At 65.8% G+C, this 18509-nt stretch overlaps 6 protein-coding genes across 6 annotated transcripts; 4 read left to right on the forward strand and 2 right to left on the reverse strand.

Moving 5' to 3' along the window:
* Positions 1-3599: 3599 nt before the first annotated feature.
* Positions 3600-5767, forward strand: EMIHUDRAFT_212529 (hypothetical protein; the record flags this gene model as incomplete). Its single annotated transcript, XM_005765834.1, has 4 exons — positions 3600-4199; positions 5219-5435; positions 5587-5610; positions 5751-5767. 4 exons carry the CDS (start codon positions 3600-3602, stop codon positions 5765-5767), a joined length of 858 nt encoding a protein of 285 aa, XP_005765891.1.
* Positions 5768-5980: 213 nt separating this feature from the next.
* On the forward strand, positions 5981-6997 carry EMIHUDRAFT_66842 (hypothetical protein; the record flags this gene model as incomplete). Its single annotated transcript, XM_005765835.1, has 1 exon — positions 5981-6997. The coding sequence occupies one exon, from the start codon at positions 5981-5983 to the stop codon at positions 6995-6997; it is 1017 nt and encodes a 338-aa protein (XP_005765892.1).
* A 484-nt stretch (positions 6998-7481) lies between these two features.
* Positions 7482-7829, reverse strand: EMIHUDRAFT_66770 (hypothetical protein; the record flags this gene model as incomplete). The annotated part of the gene is made up of 1 exon (XM_005765836.1): positions 7482-7829. A coding segment is annotated over one exon (348 nt), but the record flags the coding sequence as incomplete, so codon positions are not given.
* A 1054-nt stretch (positions 7830-8883) lies between these two features.
* Positions 8884-9802, forward strand: EMIHUDRAFT_437084 (hypothetical protein). The gene has a single exon (XM_005765837.1). It carries the CDS (start codon positions 8904-8906, stop codon positions 9594-9596), a length of 693 nt encoding a protein of 230 aa, XP_005765894.1. The 5' UTR covers positions 8884-8903; the 3' UTR covers positions 9597-9802.
* A 110-nt stretch (positions 9803-9912) lies between these two features.
* On the reverse strand, positions 9913-11638 carry EMIHUDRAFT_464665 (long-chain specific acyl-CoA dehydrogenase). The gene is made up of 5 exons (XM_005765838.1): positions 11385-11638; positions 10810-11314; positions 10529-10735; positions 10419-10456; positions 9913-10336 (listed from the first exon to the last, which is right to left on the reverse strand). The coding sequence occupies exons 1-5, from the start codon at positions 11607-11609 to the stop codon at positions 10040-10042; spliced, it is 1272 nt and encodes a 423-aa protein (XP_005765895.1). The 5' UTR covers positions 11610-11638; the 3' UTR covers positions 9913-10039.
* Positions 11639-16704: 5066 nt separating this feature from the next.
* Positions 16705-17491, forward strand: EMIHUDRAFT_356945 (hypothetical protein). Its single transcript, XM_005765839.1, has 2 exons — positions 16705-16797; positions 16872-17491. The coding sequence occupies exons 1-2, from the start codon at positions 16776-16778 to the stop codon at positions 17198-17200; spliced, it is 351 nt and encodes a 116-aa protein (XP_005765896.1). The 5' UTR covers positions 16705-16775; the 3' UTR covers positions 17201-17491.
* Positions 17492-18509: the final 1018 nt, after the last annotated feature.

The following is an 18509-nucleotide window of genomic DNA, read 5'->3' on the forward strand; positions in this document are numbered from 1 at the left end:
GCAGCCCCAACTCTTGCCGCTCTTCCGTGTCGGGTTGACGGTTGTGACGAGGGGTGAGGGGACACGGATTGAAGATCCCTCACACCAAGATCGTGCAGGGCGGGGACACATGTCCCTAAATCCCATCTCGTCTCAGAGTTTGCCCGTTTTATTTATTTATTTGTGATCATTCGCAAACGGAAAAAAAGTCGAGAAAAGAAAAGAAATAGCCGATCGCAGACACCGCGCCCGCCGCGCGACGGCCCGCTTCTGGCCCGCTTGGCGCTTGCCAGATGCTCCAATGTCATAATGTCTAATCCCGTTTGAGGAGACGACAGTCGACACCTCCCTCTGGATCCAGCTGAACGAGCTCCTCTTGTAGCATGAGCAACTCCTCATTGGTCTTGTGCTATGAAGTATGATCCAACGGTCGCAGCTGGAGAGGGAGGTCCTGGGGAACCCGGGGAACCGCTCATGGACCTCTCTCCAGCGGAGGGAACGACACGGCCCGATTTCTTCGGGGTCGCGTACACCTCCCGCCGTTCGGTGAGCTTGCGCCTTGTGTATGCCGATGGCAGCCCAGGTGGCGGACGGCATGCACTGGGCTCTGGGGTGTTCATGGGGTCTCGTACCATGCGGAATCGACCCTATCCAGTGCTCAAGTGCTCAAGATGCTCTACTCGCCGACACGAACAAAACTCTCTCTCCGACGCGCGCGACGGACGCGGCTTCTCTCACCTTTCCGCTTTCGGCGTAACTCCGCTCTTCTTTGCAGGAATTTATCCCTCAGGCGATCCCTCCACACCAAGATCGTGCAGGGCGGGGACACATGTCGCTAAATCCCATCTCGTCTCAGAGTTTGACGGTTATATTTATTCTCTTTGTTTATTTATTTTTATCTCGGGGCCTCCAGTTTGCAAAACAACGACAATCGACAAAAATCTCTCTCCCAGTTTGTCGAGCTCTCACGCTTAAGAACCATTCTTCTGACTCCCACTCCAATCATGTCACATGTGCCGCCAATACATGTCGTTTCTCCCGGACGGGGTTTTTCTTTCTTCTACCCGCCCCGGCCCGACACCCCCTGGCGAGTAGATAGAGGCACACGCACGCTCTCTCGAGGTCTCTTGGAGCAGAGCCCCGGGGAGCGCCGGAACTGGTTGCCCCCCACCCGTCGAACACGGGCGTGTTCGACGCGTGTTCGACGCTCAGCCCCCGTGTTCGACGGGGGTGCTGGACGGCGCGGGGGGCTTGCCCTCCGCGCCGTCCGAGGTTGCGGGGATGGCTACCAACCAAGCCGTGGGCGCCGGACCATCGGCCTCCACGGCGGCAACGTCGTCAGCAACCCCAGCTCCTCTATATGTGCCGCACACCTGGCGCGGCGTGCCCTATGGAGCGCCGGCGCTGCAGGCGACAAAGCACCGGTTCCCTTGCATTGGCGCAAGGTGTGCCGCTCAGTCGATGATACACGACCCGCCGACCCTCTGCCAGCCCTACTTCGACTCCAGTCGCGAGCCCGGGGACAGGTGCCGCTTTCAGAGGATGTGCGGGGCGTGTTGGAACGCTGGCGCGCAGCTGTGGTACTCGGCGGCAGAGGCGGCAGAGGCGGCTGCGACTGCAGCGGCGGCTGCGAGCGCGGCGGCCATTAGTGCGGAGCTCTACGCGATCCCCGATGCAGTAGTGGATGCCGCGGTGCGGCAGGCAGAGGGAGGGGAGGCGGCGGCGGCTTCAGACGACGACGCATTGCCGCCCGACGACAGCTATCTTGCCGCCGCGTCGGGGGACGAGGCGGAGGACGCCGAGCCGCTGCCGCCGCCGCCGCCGCTACCACCGCCGTCTGACCAGCCGCAGCCGGCGCCCCTCGTCGTGCCACCCCCGCCGCTTCCGCTCACCGATGAGCAACGGTCGGCCGCACCAGTGGCGTCACCGTCCCATCTCTCCACCGCATCTCCGCAGCCCGAGCCGGAGTACATGTCGACGGACGACGAGCGTGGCTTGGCCAAGCGGATCTGGACCGACTGCTCGGACCTCGTGCCTCGGCCACGCTACGACGGAACACTCTCCTCCGCCGCGGGAGCGGCGCTTGGTGGCCCCGACGCCGCCGCCGCTCTAGGGTGTGCTCTCGATGTGGATGTACGACCGCGCTGCCCAGCTCTACAATGAGCAGATCGTGGCCAAGTACGCCCACTCGACCGCCGCGCCGCCTGATGGGCTGGCGTATGCCAAGACGTCGGGCGATAAGATCAAGGCGGTTTGCGAGAGGTGCACCTCCACCGCCCGCGCGGCCTCGCGCGAGCAGGCGCGCCGCGGTGTCGTGCTCGCTCCGGCCGACCCGGACGGCGAGCATGCGCGCGCGGTGGTGGCGCTGATGGAGCTGGCGGAGACGACCGAGGCGGCGGCGGCGGCGGAGGCGGCGGAGGCGGCGGCGGCGGCGGCGGCGGCGGAGGCGGCGTCACCGGAGGCGGAGGCCGGGCAAGAGCCGGCGGCGGCGGACGTGAAGCCGACGTCGCAGTCGCGGCGAGACTTTGATTACAACTTTGCTGTGTCGCAGCGGGCGATTAGGTCCTCAACTTGTCAGACTCGCCGTCCCGTTTTGGACTCGCCACTCACGCCAGCCACGGAGTACGGTAGGTATACGCGGGAGCAAATCGAGGACAGGGAGGTGACGATCACGACGAGGGTTCAGCGCCGGCTGGCAAAAGCTGTGGGCGCAAAGCAGGCGCTCTCCAAGAGCTTCACCGCCGACAAGCAGCGCACGGCGATCCTCGACAAGATGGATGAAAAGCAGCTGCTGGAGCTGGAGCTGGAGCCCGAACCAGTGCCGGTGCAGTCCAACGCCAACGCTGTGGCGACTCTCGGCAGCGGCGAGTAGTCGCTGCCGACCGGGTGCGCGCGGCCCTCCCCTCTCTCATCGCCCTCGCCGCCCTCACCGCTCCCCGCCCTCCAGCCCTCCCGCCCTCCTTGCCACCTGCGCGCCGTTCACTCACACCTTTTCCGTCCTGGCTCACAGGTCTGTGACGCGCACTTTGCGGCATGGCATCCTCCCCCTGGACGGGGCGGGGCGAACGATGCTAGAACTAGCGGGGTGGCGTGTGTTTGGGGATTAAAAGGTGGGCGTAAGGCCGCCCCGGCTCTAGTGTGTCGTCGTGGCTAGTGCAAGGGGCTCTGTCGAGCCGCCTGCGGCGCTCCCGCCGCCGGCGGGGTGCAGCGGCGCTGCGCGCCGCTGCGGAGGCCGCGCTGCGCGCGGGGGAGGGGGAGGGTGTACGGGAACCAGGGGGGACCAGCCCCGGCGAGTCCTCGAAAGAGGGTACCCAAATGGGTCCTCGGAGAGGGTACCCTGGGTGGGCGGGGCCTCTACTCGCAAGAGACACTGCGACACCCCAGTTCCGCATCAGCATGTTTTCTGGGCCCCCGGGGGCCGTCTCTTAGCGCCACTATATTGCAAAGGATTACGGCCGATTACGAAACAGACGTTTCGTCCCACGTCCCCGGAGAGAGACTACGCAGGGACGTCCCCGTCCCCGGGGAGCGCCTTTTGCACTTGGAGCACTTGGAGTGCAGTTAGCAGCCTCACATCCAGGGCCGTAAAGCGTTCTTTCTGGGGCATCGCGCACGCTGGGATGACGGTGATCATGGTAGCCGCTGCCCTGGTCTTGGGTTTCGCGGAGTTCCCCAAGGACATAGGGCTCTCCGAGGACAAGACACGACAACTCATGCAGGCCGTCGACAGAATCGCGAGCGCAGAATATCGCGCATCGAGATCGAGCCAGGAAGACGTGGCGGCCGCCAGTGATGGCGTGGTCGCCGCGGCCGGAAAGGTGCAAGGCGCCCAACAAGCCCTTGACGCGGCCCTCGACGTGGTGTCAGCTCTGGATACGCCGCCCCTTGGGCAGGTGGCTAATTATGCATTTGGTCTCGGCATGGAAGCATTGGACTTAGCAACTTCTGTGCCACTTGGCCCGATTGATACTGGAAGAGCGCTCGCCGAAGCGATGAAACTCGTGGAAGGTCTCCCAGTGGGTGCCCTCGCGGACAGCGGGAAAGCCGCCGCGATGGAGGCATTGAGAGCCGGGAAAGAGGCTGCCGACGCGGTTGTCAACGCGGTCAAAGAGACGAAAGCCGCACTAGAAGACTTTATGGAAACATTTTATGAGCATCATTTGAAGCAACTTGGGCCTATCGGCGAGTGCGTCGCAGACGCGGCCGATTGCGCCACGCAGGTGGCCGACGCAGTTGAATGCGGGACAAGCCCTAATTGCGTGAGGAACTCAGCTTCAAATTCAAACGTCTGGAGCGGAACTCTCGGTCTAGGTTGAATACAATTCCATGCGGGATCTATTGTCTGATCCTGCGCAGCGCGCCAGCTCAATGAGGCAGTGCAAAGCGGACGGTGGCGGCCCACCCCACCTCCCTCTCCCAGTGTTTTGGTTGGTGCTGCTCTGCCGCTGCTGTGCTTTCTGGCGCATCCCACCGTCCACCTCTTGCGCCTCCTGAGCTGTGTTCTTGTGTACCGCCGTCACGCGCGCCCACCGTGGCCCCTACCGCCGGTGACCGGCCTCGTCGCGTGTACGCCGGCTCATTTGGTCTAATCTCCTCGCTCTCCATGAAGGCCAGAAACTTTCAACTTTGAGCACATGCTAGATAGAGCACATGATGACCCACAAGCCACATGCCTCGAGACCGATGTGCAAGGACAATGTCCCAAACCATATGGACCACAGAACCGTGGTGTACCTGTGTTAGTGCCAGTGCGCGCCAGTCCCGTGCCTTTTGGCAAACTTGGAGCACTTGGAGTGCAGTCGTTAGCCTCACATCCATACACACACACACCTCACATCCAGCGGCCGACTACACGGTAAGGCATACGGACCTTGCAGAAAACCTTTTCCTTCTAAGCAGGGCTACACAATGACCCTATAGTGTGTGGGTGTTCCTGGCGAGTTGTGATGAGTAGAATTAGACTAGCCAATACTATTTTGAAGTTCATATATGAAAATACCAACTTGCCTATGTGCACGTCTCCGCCGCGGCGGCCCGGAGGCGGCCCGGCGGAGCGGTCAGAGCAGCACTGCGCGGGCCGGCGATCGACTCTCGACTATAGTACGGGCTCTATTGAATGGCCTCAAGGTGCTCTCTAGGGCTGCCCTATTCCGCTCGCCCGGCTACGTCGCCGGGCTTCGAAGGAAAAGGTTTCGCTCGGCACGGCGTCGGAGAGCAAACTTCGACGTTCGTCCTATAGTGGAAGCCGGACGCACGTAGGCAAGTGGCCCATGACCAGGCGGGCTGCTGCTCAGAATCTGGGCCGTCGGCGCTCGCTCTCGCGCTCTTCATAACGGCGTTGCCCCCTCCCTCCCGCGCCGACGTTGGGCAGCCCGACCACGACAACGTCAGCGCCGCTGGCCTGCAACTCGAGGCGCCTTTGAATGAGCACGAGCCGGTGCGCGGCGGCGGCGCGGGTGATGCAGCCCAAGGTGACGGCGACGGCAGAGGGGGCGGCGCCGGCGGCGGAGGAGGCGGCAGCGGCGGCGATGGCCGCGGGGTCGGCCCGCCCGCCTTTGCTGCTGGTGCTGTGGGCATCATCACAGCTCAGCGGCGGTGTGCGACCAGGGCCAGTGGTAGACTTTCGACGCGGTGAGGCTGCTCTCTGAGCAATGACACTAGCAAGAGCATCATGTGTGTCATCGGAGTCACTTGTATTACGATACCACCACGCCGCCACGCTCGCAAGGGCCGCCTAAGCGCCTAAGCACCCTAAGCACCCCCCCGCTTAGGCCGCTTAGGCGCTTAGGCGAGTGACGGCCGGCTGCCCGGGGCCTGGCGTGCCTCCGCCGTGGGCTGAGCGCCCGGGAGAGCCACTCTGCAAGTGGTGTGCGAGCGTGTAGCCTTTAGCGTGCAGTCGGCCAGCGTATCACTTGGAGCACTTGGAGGACGTTTCCTTTCTTTGATGATAGACAGCGAGCTCGCAGTAGACTCCCGCCACGCCCACGTGTGCGCTAAGCTCATGGTGGATAATCAGTCTGCGAAGCGCAAGGCTCCCTCCGTCGAGGCCTCCGACGGCTACTTCGAGAGCTACGCCGGCCTTGGCATCCACGAGGAGATGCTGCGCTGCAGACGCACAGACGCCTACCTGCAAGCCATCCGCAGTGCCGGCCTCGCGGGAAAGACGGTTCTAGACGTCGGCTGTGGGACTGGGGTGCTCGCCATCGCGTGTGCGCGTGCTGGCGCGCGCAAGGTCTACGCCGTTGAGGCGTCGGCAGTCGCTGAGTGCGCGCGTGCCGTCGTCAGCGCCTCCGGGCTCACCGGCTTAGTTGAGGTGATCCGCGGCAAGGTGGAGGAGGTGGAGCTGCCCGAGCGCGTCGACGTGATTGTCTCCGAGTGGATGGGCTGCTTCCTGCTCTACGAGTCGATGCTCGACTCCGTGCTGCGAGCGCGCGACCGCTGGCTCAAGCCCGGAGGGAGCATGCTGCCTCGGCGGGCGCAGATGTGGCTCGCTCCTTTCCGGGACGAGGAGGCCGCCGAGGAGCAGAAGGCGTTCTGGGCGGATGTCCACGGCATCGACATGAGCTGCCTCGCCCCGATCGCTCGCGCGGAGCTCGCGCGCAGGCCTGAGGTCGAGCTGCTGCTGGCGCAGAACGTGATCTCGTCGCCGAGCTGCGTGCTCGACATCGGGGACCTCGCCAGCTGCGACCTGTCCGACTGCCAGTCCCTCTGCGCGAGCTTCGACCTGAGCAGCCACGTGCGCGCGGAGCTGCACGGCTTCGTCGGCTACTTCGCCGTCGAGCTCGTCCCGGGGCAATGGCTGAGCACTGCGCCCGACGCAGAGCCGACGCACTGGCGGCACGTCCTCTTCCACTGCGAGCTGCCGCTGCCCGTGCAGCAGGACGAGCGCATCCGGGGCCGCCTCACCATGACGCAGGCCACGCAGAACCCGCGCTGCTGGGACGTGGTCATCTCCTTCGGCGTGTCGGGCGGCGGCGAAGAGCGCACTCAGCGATACGAGCTGGACGTGAGGTGTTGAGTCGGTTTGAGGCACAGCAGATGAGCAGTCGGGGTGCTCCCTGGGCGCAAGGCTGGTACTCGCGAGTACCGGAGTAGCACTCCCGTCAATGCGCTTCCATAGTGTCCGTACAGCACACCGCACGTACAGGGACTCGTGTGTGGGCACCGCCCAGGGTTCTGCACCGGCTGGCTTTTTCCCCCCGCGGCCGGACCTCATGCATAACCGTTCCAGACCCGCGTTGCGCGTATACACACGATATTCGATATCGTCCGTTAGCGGTACGGAGGCACAATTTCATGTACATTCATCGACTTAATGTATAGTGGCTAAAAAGCCGTCTAGACGGACAAATTGGGGATCTACCGAAGATGATCTCTAGAGAGAGTTTTGCGCTTCATTCGCACCCCACGTAGCACGTTGAACGTTCCAAGCTCTCTCTGTGTAGTGTGTTAGTAAAAGATGCGCGCCACAACGGTGAAAGTTAGAGACTAGAGAGCACATCTCAGTCCATGGCGAGTCCGTTGATGGCGACGAGTTCCACCCTGTATGTGAGGGCTGCGTCGGGCGGCACGCCCCTCTTGGGCAAGCCCTTCGCCCCATACCCGAGCGTCGGCGGCACCTCGAGCGTGCGCTGCTCGCCGATGCACATGCCGACGAGGCCGACGTCCCACGAGGGCGGGAACTGGCCTGCCGGCTGCCTGCCGAGCACGAACTGGATCGTCTCATCGCCCTGCCTCTTGGCGAGCTCCATGCCGTCGAAGAGGGCGCCGCTGCCCGCAAGCCGCCCCTCGTATCCGATCTCGATCAGATCGCCGTCCGCAGCCGGCCGGCGGCAGCCACGCGGCGGCACGTTGCTCCGCCGCACCGCGAAGAGCTGAGCCGCCCTCCCCTCCGACGAGGGAGTCAGCGCCGTCGAGGTGACGAGCTCGGACGCTCCTCCGGGAGGCGGATCGAGCAGCGCGTACTGGAAGGCGGTCGGGTCCTTGATCGTGAGGGTCAACTTGCCGCGCCCGAGCGCCTGCCCGATCCGCGACTGGACGGCGGCGGCCCGCTCCAGCTCAACGTTCTCGCCGTCGATTGCGACGATGATGGAGTCGAGCTTGACTCCGCGCTCTGCAGCCTGCCCGTCGTCCAGCACGTCAGACACGATCACTCTCGACGAGCCGGCGATCTTTTTGCTCGGATCGAGGTATACGGTGAGGTCGAGGAGCTTCAGCCCGACCGGCCGGCCGCCCTCGAACGCGACGTCCGACTCGTCTGTCGCGCGAGCAAACGAAGCGGCGGCGGGGAGCGGCGGCAGCAGCGATCTTGGCACGGCCGCAGCGAGGGCGGCGATGGCGAGCCGACGCGACAGCTGCAAGCGCATGTGCATGTGCATGTGTGTGCGAGCTTGACGCGATGTACAGAATACGGCGAGCGAGGCCGTTCACCGCCGGGGCGGGCGACTGCGGCTCCGCGGAGCAACTCTGCCGACCGATACACCCTGGCGCGCTGTCGCAGTCTCGCCAGACGACGCCCGTGAAGTCGGCAACCTCGCTCGAATGCGGTCCCGCAGGTCCCCGCTCTCGCTTCCGCTCTCTCGCGCGACGCTGGCCAGGCCATGTAGGATTCCTAGGTGCGCGCTCGCTACCGCCCAAACGCCCAATCGACGCGCCCCCCCGCCCTTCGGGATCATTAGATTTCGTTTTTCTTTCTTGATGCCTCGCGGGGTCCTCGGGAGCTGGCGGCTCCGCCGTGCCGTTTCTCTTTTCTTTCCCCTGCGCGCCAGTCCCGTGCCCGGCGTTGTGCGAGGGAGTTTTGTTGTGGCATGTAAAATTCTTTCCCTCGCCCTTCTGCTGGCGCCCTCTCCCCTCACACCGCCTCACGGCTTGACGTCATTGACGTCCATCACTATGGAGTAGTAGGCGAAGACAGGCAGACGCTGATGGCAGCCGCCGATGCGCCGGGGCGGTGCGCGAGCGCATCCACCTTTCTCTCTCGCTTGAAGCGCGTGCTCGCCTTTGCCGCCGGAGGTGTGCTCGCGGCGCTCGCTGTGCTGACTGTCGTCAAGTTCTCCACGTACACCAATATCCCGCTCCTGATCCGCGCGATATGGAATCTCATCTTTGGGTCCTTGATCGTGAGCATGCAGCTGCACGCGCAGTGGATTGACCGGCTCATCACGCGGCGGTTTGGGATGTTGGACACCCGCGTCGGGATCGGACTCTTTTACTTCTTTGTCGGACAGAACGGGCTGCTCGTGGCAAAGACGGACAGCCCGCTGGACGAGCCGGTGGTCGTCTTCTCTTGGGCTGTCTGCATCGGCTGCTGGGTGGTTGGCGTCATCGAGATGTGTGGCCCGGCGCGAGGCTCTCATCACGTCGCCGCAACCTCGCCCGGGGAGATGAACACTGCGGCCGAGCGCGCGGCGCCGCTCATCCTGAATGCGGAGAACCTCACCATCGCCGGCTCGGACCTCGCGCGCCAGCCCCAGGTCGCGGCTGCGGTCTGGAGCGCCACGGTCGCAGCTGCCTCTGGAGGCGGGACCGCTGGAGACGCGCTGGCGGCAGCCGACAGGCAGGAGGCGGGAGGCGGCTCAAACCCCTTCCTCCGGCCCGGCCAGCAGCAGCCCGACTAGCCTCCGGGCCGGGCGCACTATTGTTCATAGGCGCGCGATGATGGCGTGGTATTCGTTTCGCGGCATCGGCTCCTAGATCGGCTCAGATCTCCCCGCGCCCCTCTCAGCCTCTCAGCGACCGCGCCTCCGCACGCTTGACACTCGGGCCTGCCATTGTAGACATGAATCATAGGAATGGGTAAAAAGGAGAGCACCATGTCGATTAATAGCACAACATTCGTCGCGCGCGCGGGCCCGCGCCGCGAAGTGTGTGCGGTGGGAAGTGGCATCTGGCAAGTCCGCCGCGCCGCGCGGCCGCGGGCGCACGCGCCCCGAATTTCGAACTCGGGTACGATGTTTCGTCACACACATAACACTGCTGAGAGCACCGACCACGCCTCCACGGCTCACCCGTACCGGCTCTTGTTCTACGAAGAGGCTAGAATCGCGCGTGCCACCCGCGCCTACTTGTACTGGGCCGAGACGAGCTTTGCGATGGTGTTGAGCTGGATGTTGGAGGTGCCCTCGTAGATGGCGCCGATCTTGGCGTCGCGGTACAGCTTCTCGACGCCGTACTCCTTTGTGAAACCGACGCCGCCGAGCAGCTCGATGCACTTGGAGGCAGTCTTCTCCGCCACGCGCGACGCGATCAGCTTGGCCATCGCCGCCTCCTTGACGAGCGGCGTGCCCGTCTCCTGCCGCCGCGCCGCATCGTACACGAGCAGCCGCGCCGCGTGCAGCTCCGCCGTCAGGTCGGCAACCTAACCAGAACAAGGACAAACAATCACCATCCAACTACACACCGGCAGCACCCGCCCGTCCCGCCCGTCCCCGGTCGGCTGCCTCGTGCGCCACCGCCTGGAACTCGATGAGGGGAGTACCTACAGGAGGGGACCGAGACGCGTCCGGGCAGCCCTCCCCCGCCCGACCACTCGCCGAGCGCGCGCGCGCGCCGAACTGGCGCCGCTCGTGCAAGTAGGGAAGCGTGCGGTCGAGCGCCCCCTGCGCCAGGCCGACCATCTGCGCGCCGATGCCGACCCGACCCTCGTTGAGGATCTCGATGGCGTAGCGGTAGCCGGCGCCAACCTCGCCCAGCACGGCCGAGGCGGGCACGCGAACGTCGTCCAGCAGGACGGGGCAGGTGGAGGAGGCGCGGATGCCTACGCGGGTCCGGGCCGGGGTGAAGGGGCTGCGGGCTAGGGCAGGAGAAGGCGGCGGGAGGAGGCGCGGGTGCCGAGCTTGTCCTCCTTGGGGCCGACGCGGAGGCCGGCCGCCTCGCGCGGCACCACGAAGCAGGTGATGCCGCGGTGCCCCTTCTCGGGCGCCGCGTTTGCCATGACGAGGAAGACGCCCGCCTCTGCAGAGTTTGAGATCCAGAGCTTCTCTCCGGAGAGGAGGTAGTCGTCGCCGTCGCGCCGCGCCGCGCAGCGCAGCGCGAAGGCGTCCGAGCCCGAGCCCGCCTCGGACAGGCAGAACGAGCCGAGCGTGTCCGACGCGAGCCGCGGAAGCCACTCGCGCTGCAGCTCGGGCGACGCCCAGCGCGAGACGCAGTTGTTGATGATGGTGTTGTGGATGTCGACCATGACGCTCACGGCCGGGTCCACCTTTGCCAGCTCCTCAACGACGAGGCACGCCGCCGTGAAGGTGGCGCCGCAGCCGCCGTGCTCCTCGGCAATCTCGATGCCCATCAGCCCGTGCTCAAAGAGCCCGTCGATCACGTCGGCCTCCATCTTGCCCGCCTATGCACAGGAATCTGGGGCCTCGGAACGCCGGGCCGCCGATGACCCGCCTGCTGCGCCCACCGCATGCCTCGTCCATCGACTGGACCACCGGCCCCACGCGCTCCCGGGCGAAGCGTGACGCCGCTTCCGCCATCGCTTGCTCCTCCTCAAGCAGCGCACATAGCGGCGCGGGCTGCGGCGCGGCCAGCTCGACGTCCGCGAGCGAGGTAGAGTAGCACTGCGCGCGCAGCCGTGCCGCGCCGCTGACGACGCGGCGAGCAGCTCTGGCGGAGGTGGCGCGCTGCAGTAGCATGGTCGCCCACGAGGACTTGGGGCGGCCAGTCCGTTCCTTCCTGCTCCATTTTTTTCGCTGTATTCTTTTTTTGCTTCGCCTGCCCTGATGCCGGGGTAGGTAGGGTAGGTCTGGGCCGTCGGGTTTTTCCCTCTCTTCACGCCGGAAATTTTCACAGCGTGCAAGCCCCGCAGAGGTGCGGGCGAGAGGGCGGCCCGAGCCCGAAAGGGCCCGCCCTCGGCCTTGCTCTACATGGTAACGGATAAGAAGAGAAACAACGGACCGGGACACGCTGTGGCTCAGACGCACAGCAGAAAAAGAAAGTTTCCGCAAAATTCATTAGCTCCGAGTAGAGGGGGCGTCCTGCAGTTAAGGGGAAACCCGGTACGCGGGGCTAACCCTCGGAGACCAGTGTTTACTTTACGGCCCTTTCCCTGCGAACGCGCACCCCCGGGGCTAGGGCTCTCTAGCCCGTAACCCGATCCCGATCATCCGGCCCGCTGGGTGCGCTTCTGAGCTCCCCGGCCCTGGATGTGAGGTTGATAACTGCACTCCAAGTGCTCCAAGTGCTCCAAAAATCACGATGTCAACCCTCCGCCCAAGTCGTTGATCTGGTGCTTGTAGGGCTTGAGAGTGGCCTGCCATGTCACAGGAAGGACTGTGGTTGCAGGATAGTACCACCAGCCATCACTTTAGTTGGTATAGTACCCCACCGTCGCCGATCCGCGGTGATTTCTTTTTTAGTTTGTTCCCATAAGAGATAAGCTGAGGGAGGGTGTAGAGGATGTAGAGTGTAGAGCGCTGTAGAGATGTAGAGATGTAGAGCGCTCTGGAGCGCTGTAGAGCTGTAGAGCTCTACATCCGCCGCGGGACGATGTGAGTCCGATGTAGAGCGATGTAGAGGCGCTCTACAACGTGAAATCTCTACAACAAACTCTACACCCGCATCAGCGGCGAACGAGGCACGGTCGCTCTCCGACATGAGGCGCGTTGCACTTGGCAGTGCTGCCCTGGCCTTCTGTCTGCCCGCCCAATGTGGGTGGCAGGTGCCTCTGCTGCTGTGGCATGCCTCACGGCTGCGACTGGCCGGCGCCTCGGCGCGTTAGCTCAGCTTGGCGTAGCGATAGTGGCCAGCGCAACTCGCCTGGACTCAACGCTCAGCCAGGAGCTCCCGCACGCGCTGGCGCGAGGCATGGCGCATGCAACGCGCAGCAATGCTCGCCTCGCCTCGCGCAAATGCGACCGTCCTCGCAGCCGACAGTCCACCGCCTGCTAAAGAAGCACTGCGACGAATGCGGCACCGGCGACGCATGGCAGGCTGGTCATGACGCAGTTATAGGGTGTTGTGTGCCGTCAGAGTGACTCTCTGTGTGTCAGGGATAGTCAGGGCCGTCCATCAGAGCTCCAGTAAGCTCGGAGACACCCCATTACGCATTAGCGCGGCTTGACCTCTTTGAGTCACTGCCTTCCCGCGGTTTTGCTGTAGAGCCTCTACAACAAACTCTACAACAAAATCGCGCTCTACATCGCTCTACAACGCAGGCGCTTCGTCCCGCGGCGGATGTAGAGCTCTACAGCTCTAGAGCGCTCTACAGCTCTACAGCTCTACAGCGCTCTACACTCTACATCCTCTACACCCTCCCTCAGGAGATAAGTAAGGTAGGTAGGTAGGTAGCTAGGTAGGGGCAGGGCAGGGGCCGGCCAGGTTTTGCAGAATTTCAGCATCAGGGCCGGCCAAGCAAAAAAAGAATACACCGGGCGTTCTCGCTAAAGAATGATGAGGGGGGTGGGGATATCCTTTGGCCGCGTTGGGTAGCGAGGATTGGTGTGACGCGATCGATCCACGCAGGCGTGTTTTCTGACGGCCGACCGTCTCAGTGCAGGGAGTTGCCCCTTCACTGCCTTCTCCGACTGCCCCGGCTAGTTCGCGAGGTCGTCGGGTGTGAGACCCCTGCGCCCTGGCGCCCTGGCTGGCCCTAATGCCCCTAATGGTAAAGTGGGACCCCCGTAATTAAGCCGTTCCCTTGGCCTTGGCCCTTGCTCAGAAGATGAACGAGAACGTGATAGCAGATAGGCGGGCCCAGCTGATCCTCCCCCCGCGGCCCGCGGCCGCGCGGCCCCCCACCCTGGAGGTGACAGGAGTGCGAGTGGCACCTGGTCCCTGGCCGCTCCCTGCCACCCAATTAGCAATTTCATGTGCGAGGCTGTCATCGCCAACTCGACAACACAAGTTTTTGTTTGCTTTCAAGAACCGTCTCTCTGAAAAAGCGTGAAGGCATCACGACACGACGCACGTGCGTGAGCTGTCTCGCGGCACCTTCACCTCCAGGTTCGGTCGCCCTCCCTTCCCCGGCGCCGACGCCTTTGGCGCGGCCGCGTCCTTGGGCTCGGCCCACCGGCGCGCGCCATTGGTGAGCTCGCGTGAGAGCACCGGCGAGGATAGTCCCAAGCTGAGCGGCTGCCCCTGGGCGGCCTGCCTGCACGCGTTGCGAAAGGTGCCCGGCGTGCGCTCGTGCTCGAGCGCGAGCTGGGCCTCGTCCACCAACGGCGCAACCGCCTCGCGCCAGATCGCCTCGCACAGCGCGAAATCGCCCGCCGCTGCGGTGACGTGCTGCGGCCAGATCCACGATGCCGCTGGCGGCGCGGGCGGCGGCGCCGCCTCCGAGATGTTGCCGAACCGGTCTTCGTGCCACACCATCTTCCGCTCGAGGTCGACGGTCGCGCCCGGGAGCACCCAGTCGTCTCCCGCGAGGACAAAGCTCGCCACCATGCCGTCCGCGCTCGTCCTGACAACCACTTGTCGGAGGCACCACGGAGGGCAGTCTCCAGACGAGATGCGGGTGCCGTAGCCAACGCGCACCGCGTTGAGGGTGCCGACAAAGTCGGTCTCGACGCAGATTTCGCAGCGCTTGCCCGCACCAAAGAGGGTGCCGCCGGCCGCCGGCGCCGCCTGCTCGAGCTGAGAGAGCGACACCTCGCCGAGTGCGCCGCAGAGCGTGATGGACACGTCCGATCCGCGAGAGTCGACCTGCCGGCCGTCGGTGAAGAACCAGAAGCGCACGGTGTTGCGCATGAGGCCGGCAGCGGAGCAGCAGTGGTGGCAGTGAGTCCAAGCCGTGGCCGAGCCGGCGTCGGGCTCTCCGATGAGGGCCCACCCAGTAACGCACGGACGAGAGCACAGAGTGCACAGTCGGTGGGCCGGGGCTTTAATCCCGCGTTGTGTAACGTCTCGAAACGTCGAGTACACGGTTGACGGCAAAATTTCTCCTTGCGCCCCTTTGCCTCCCTTGGCTGCAAGGGCTTCTGCTTCTGCGCCCTGCATCAGATCCAGGTCGCTCAACAACCAGCATGACAGACGGCGTAGACGAGTCGTCCAAGCGGCGGCGGCTGGCGACAGGCGCAGGCAGCTCGCCACTCGGCGGCGGCAGCTCTGGCTCGCCCGCCGGCGGCACACCCCCGCCCCTACGCGCCGACGACGGCGACCTGCCGCTGTCGCCGCCGCTGCGGCGGCTGCGCACGCCCGACTGCATGTCCTCGCCCGTCAGCCACCTCCGCAATCTGACGCGCAACATGCACGAGGAGGCGAGGCGCGTCCACGCGGCGCAGTTCCTGAAGGAGTCTCGCGAGCAGCACCTGCAGCAGCGGCGGCTCTTCCTCGTGCTTGACTTGGACGAGACACTCGTGCACTCGCTCCGCTCGTCGGTCCGGCACCTTCCCTTTCCAGCCGCGGGCGCCTCGGCGGCGGAGGCGGCCCAGCGCTGCCGCGTGCCTGGCGACGAGGCGGGAGGCGCCGAGGCCGAGGCGGAGGAGGCGCGAGCCAACGCCGCGGAGGAGGAGAAGGCGGCCGCCGTGGCGCTCGCCCTCGCGGAGGGCTCAAACTCGGCGAGCAGCAGCGCGGCCGCCTCCGAGGACGAGTCGGAGGACGAATCACAGCACGCACAGCACGCTGCGGGCGGAGGGGCGGGCGCGGGCGGGTCCGACCCCGCCGCCCCGGCCGCCGCGCCGGGTCCCAGCTCGCTGCAGCCGCCCTCCCTCGTGCGGAGTGGCGGCGGTCCGCCCGCCGGCGGGGAGGACGGGTCGGAGGGGGAGGGCGGGTCGGAGGGGGAGGGCGGGTCGGAGGGCGTGCGGTCGGTGACGCTGACCGTGCAGTCTGTTCAGTTCGAGATGCAGCTCCGGCCGGGGGTGCTCTCCTTCCTGAGGGAGATGTCGTCGCTCTTCTGCGTCTACCTCTACACGATGGGGAGCCGAGAGTACGTGCAGCAGGACTCGACACCGCCTCGACACCGCCTCGACCCGGTCGGTTACCCCACCCTCGCTCGTCGGGTGACCGTGCACCCGCCCTCTCCCTCGCAGGCGCTCCACCACCTCGACCCGGAGCACGACATCTTCCGGCCGGGCCAAGTGCTCGCCTGGCACCCCGCCCTCGACCGGACCACAAAGACCCTCCGCCGGATGCTCTGCCACCCGCACCTCGTCACCATCGTCGACGACTCGACCATCGCCTGGGCGCAGCACCTCCCGAACCTCCTCCCCATCGACCGCTTCACGGGCGACCCGGCGGACCGGTCGCTCGCGCGGATGGCGGGGCGGCTCCGCCACATGCACGCCCAGTTCTTCGCGCCCCAGCTCGCCGTCTCGCGCCACCCGCTCGCCCCTCCAGCTTCGCCCGCCGGAGGGGCGACGCGATGCGGCCCGGCTGTGCCGGAGCTGCGTATGCCTCCGCCCGGCACGGTGCCGCCCGGCCCTCCGAAGGGCCCTCCCGAGCCCCACGGCGGGGCGGTGCCGCCCGGGCACGGGATGCCGCCCCCCGACCCTCCCGCGGCGCAAGCGTCGCAAGCGTCGCAAGCTTCCTCCTCGAGGCCCTCGCCAGTCCGCTCCTCCCCCCTCACCCGCCGGTCCGTCTCCGCGACCGACCTCGACGCAGACCCATCCCCTTCCCGCCACGCCCCGCCTGCCACAGCCGCCTCTCGCCCGCCGGCCAGAGAGGGACCCGCCCCGTCGAGCGAGCCCGACCCGCCCGCCGGCTGCTCCTCGCCGCCCGCACCGCACCCCGCGCCGCCTCTCGGAGAGCAGTCGCTGGCGGAGCTCGCGCGCGGCACTCCTCCGGCACTCCTCGGGCACTCCTCCGGCACTCCTCCGCGGGCGGCGGAGCCGGCGACGCGCGACGTGCGGACCATCGTGCGCTGCATGTCCGAGAACGTCCTCGCCGGCGTGCAGCCGTCGTGTGTCTGGCGGCCGGTGACGGGGACGCCTCTCCGACCGCTTCTCGGAGCCGGCCTGTAGGCGTGCACTGCGTGTTCGGCGGCCCTGCCGACGTGCTCGCCGGGGTGGCGAGGCCGCCGGAGGTTGTGCTCGCCGAGAGGTTCGGCGCCACCATCGAGGCGACGCTCAGCGCGAAGAGCACGCACTTGCTCCTCCCGCCCGCGCTGCTCGCGCCGCGCGCGCTCGCGCAGTGCCGCAGGACACAGGAGATGCTCTCGCACGCTCGCTCGCTGGGCATCGAGCCGACGCTGCACCGAGTCGACTTGCGCTGGCTGCTCGCGTGCGTCGCCAACTGGAGCCACTTGCCGGAGGCGGAGTGGACGACACTCTCGGCCGGGGACCCGCTCTGACGCCCGCGCACACGCGTCTCCTGCCGGCTCTCGACTGCCGGCATGCAGCCGCGGCGCCGACAGGGAGCGGGCGGGCAGCAGCGGCCTGGTGACGCGAGGTCGTGCTGCTCGACACGCCGTCGGGTGCGTGCTCTCGCCCCGGGCCACCCGCACTTCCTTCCTTCTGCGTCTCGTTCACTCTCGCGGGCCGCGCTCCCTTGGATCCCTCTCAGCTCCCAGATCTGTTGACGCGGCAAGAAGTTTGTGGCATGTGCCCCGACCCCTTTATCAATATCATTGATAAGATCATTGAAAATTCGGGGCCCGAGGTTCGCGTGTGTGCGCGCCCTGCGAATTGGGGGCCGCACAGTGAGCGACACGCCCATCAGGTTTTCCTTGAGGCACTGTACACAGATAAACACACAGGGTCGTGTGTTCGGACGACTTGGAGCAACACTACAGACTGAGGAGTGAGGTACAGACACGGGCCGGGCCAACCGGCCACAGGCAGCTGGGTGAGGCTTTTGAGAGGGGGCGGGTGGGAGAGGCGGGGGCAGGAAGGGCGTGGATGCAAGGGGTTCAAGGCACACCACACCGCCGAGAAGCACCAGACACCACTTGCGTCGATGATCGCGCCTCCCTCGCGGGTGAGGGCGCGGAGGATGAGGTTGCTGGCAGCTCGCCAAGCGCCCACCCCGTCATTGCTTGGCTGTCGCCGCCTGCCCATCGATGACCGAGGCGGCGCCCTCTGCCACTGCGCACGCAGCCCCGCCCGCCAGCTCGCTCGCCGCAGCGGCCGCGTCGCCCGCCATGCCGCCCGCCAGCGGGCTGCCCGCTGGCGGCTGCAGCGAGGCCATGTACTCGGCGGGCATCACCGTCTGCCTCTCCACGACCTTGTGCGCGATCCACAGCTTGGTCGGGAAGGAGACCGGCGCCAGGACCTTGTTAAGCAGCACCCACTCCGCAAACGCGCGCTTGTGCGGCCCGCCGTACACGCGCGTGCTCAGCTTTGCTATCGACGCGTGCCACTTGGGCGCATTTTGCAGCAGCCACTCCGACGAGGCCTTGACGGCGCGCGCGCCGAGCTGAGTGGATACGATGCGCACCGTGGGCTGCAGTGTGTAGCACGCAGCGTACAGCCCTGGGAACCAGATGAGCACTTCGATGCCAACGTACGTCTTGAACTGCAGTGTGCGTAAGGGGGCGGTGTGAGCCGGCGACGACACCAGGGAGGGGCGGTCACGGGCGCGCCTTTTGGCCAACGGTCGCTGGATCGCCGCCAAACGTTGGGAGGAGGCCCATGAGCTCGCTCGACCGAAGCGAGAAGCGC

Source organism: Emiliania huxleyi (assembly GCF_000372725.1).
Source record: "Emiliania huxleyi CCMP1516 unplaced genomic scaffold EMIHUscaffold_53, whole genome shotgun sequence".
In the NCBI taxonomy this organism is placed as follows: domain Eukaryota; phylum Haptophyta; order Isochrysidales; family Noelaerhabdaceae; genus Emiliania; species Emiliania huxleyi.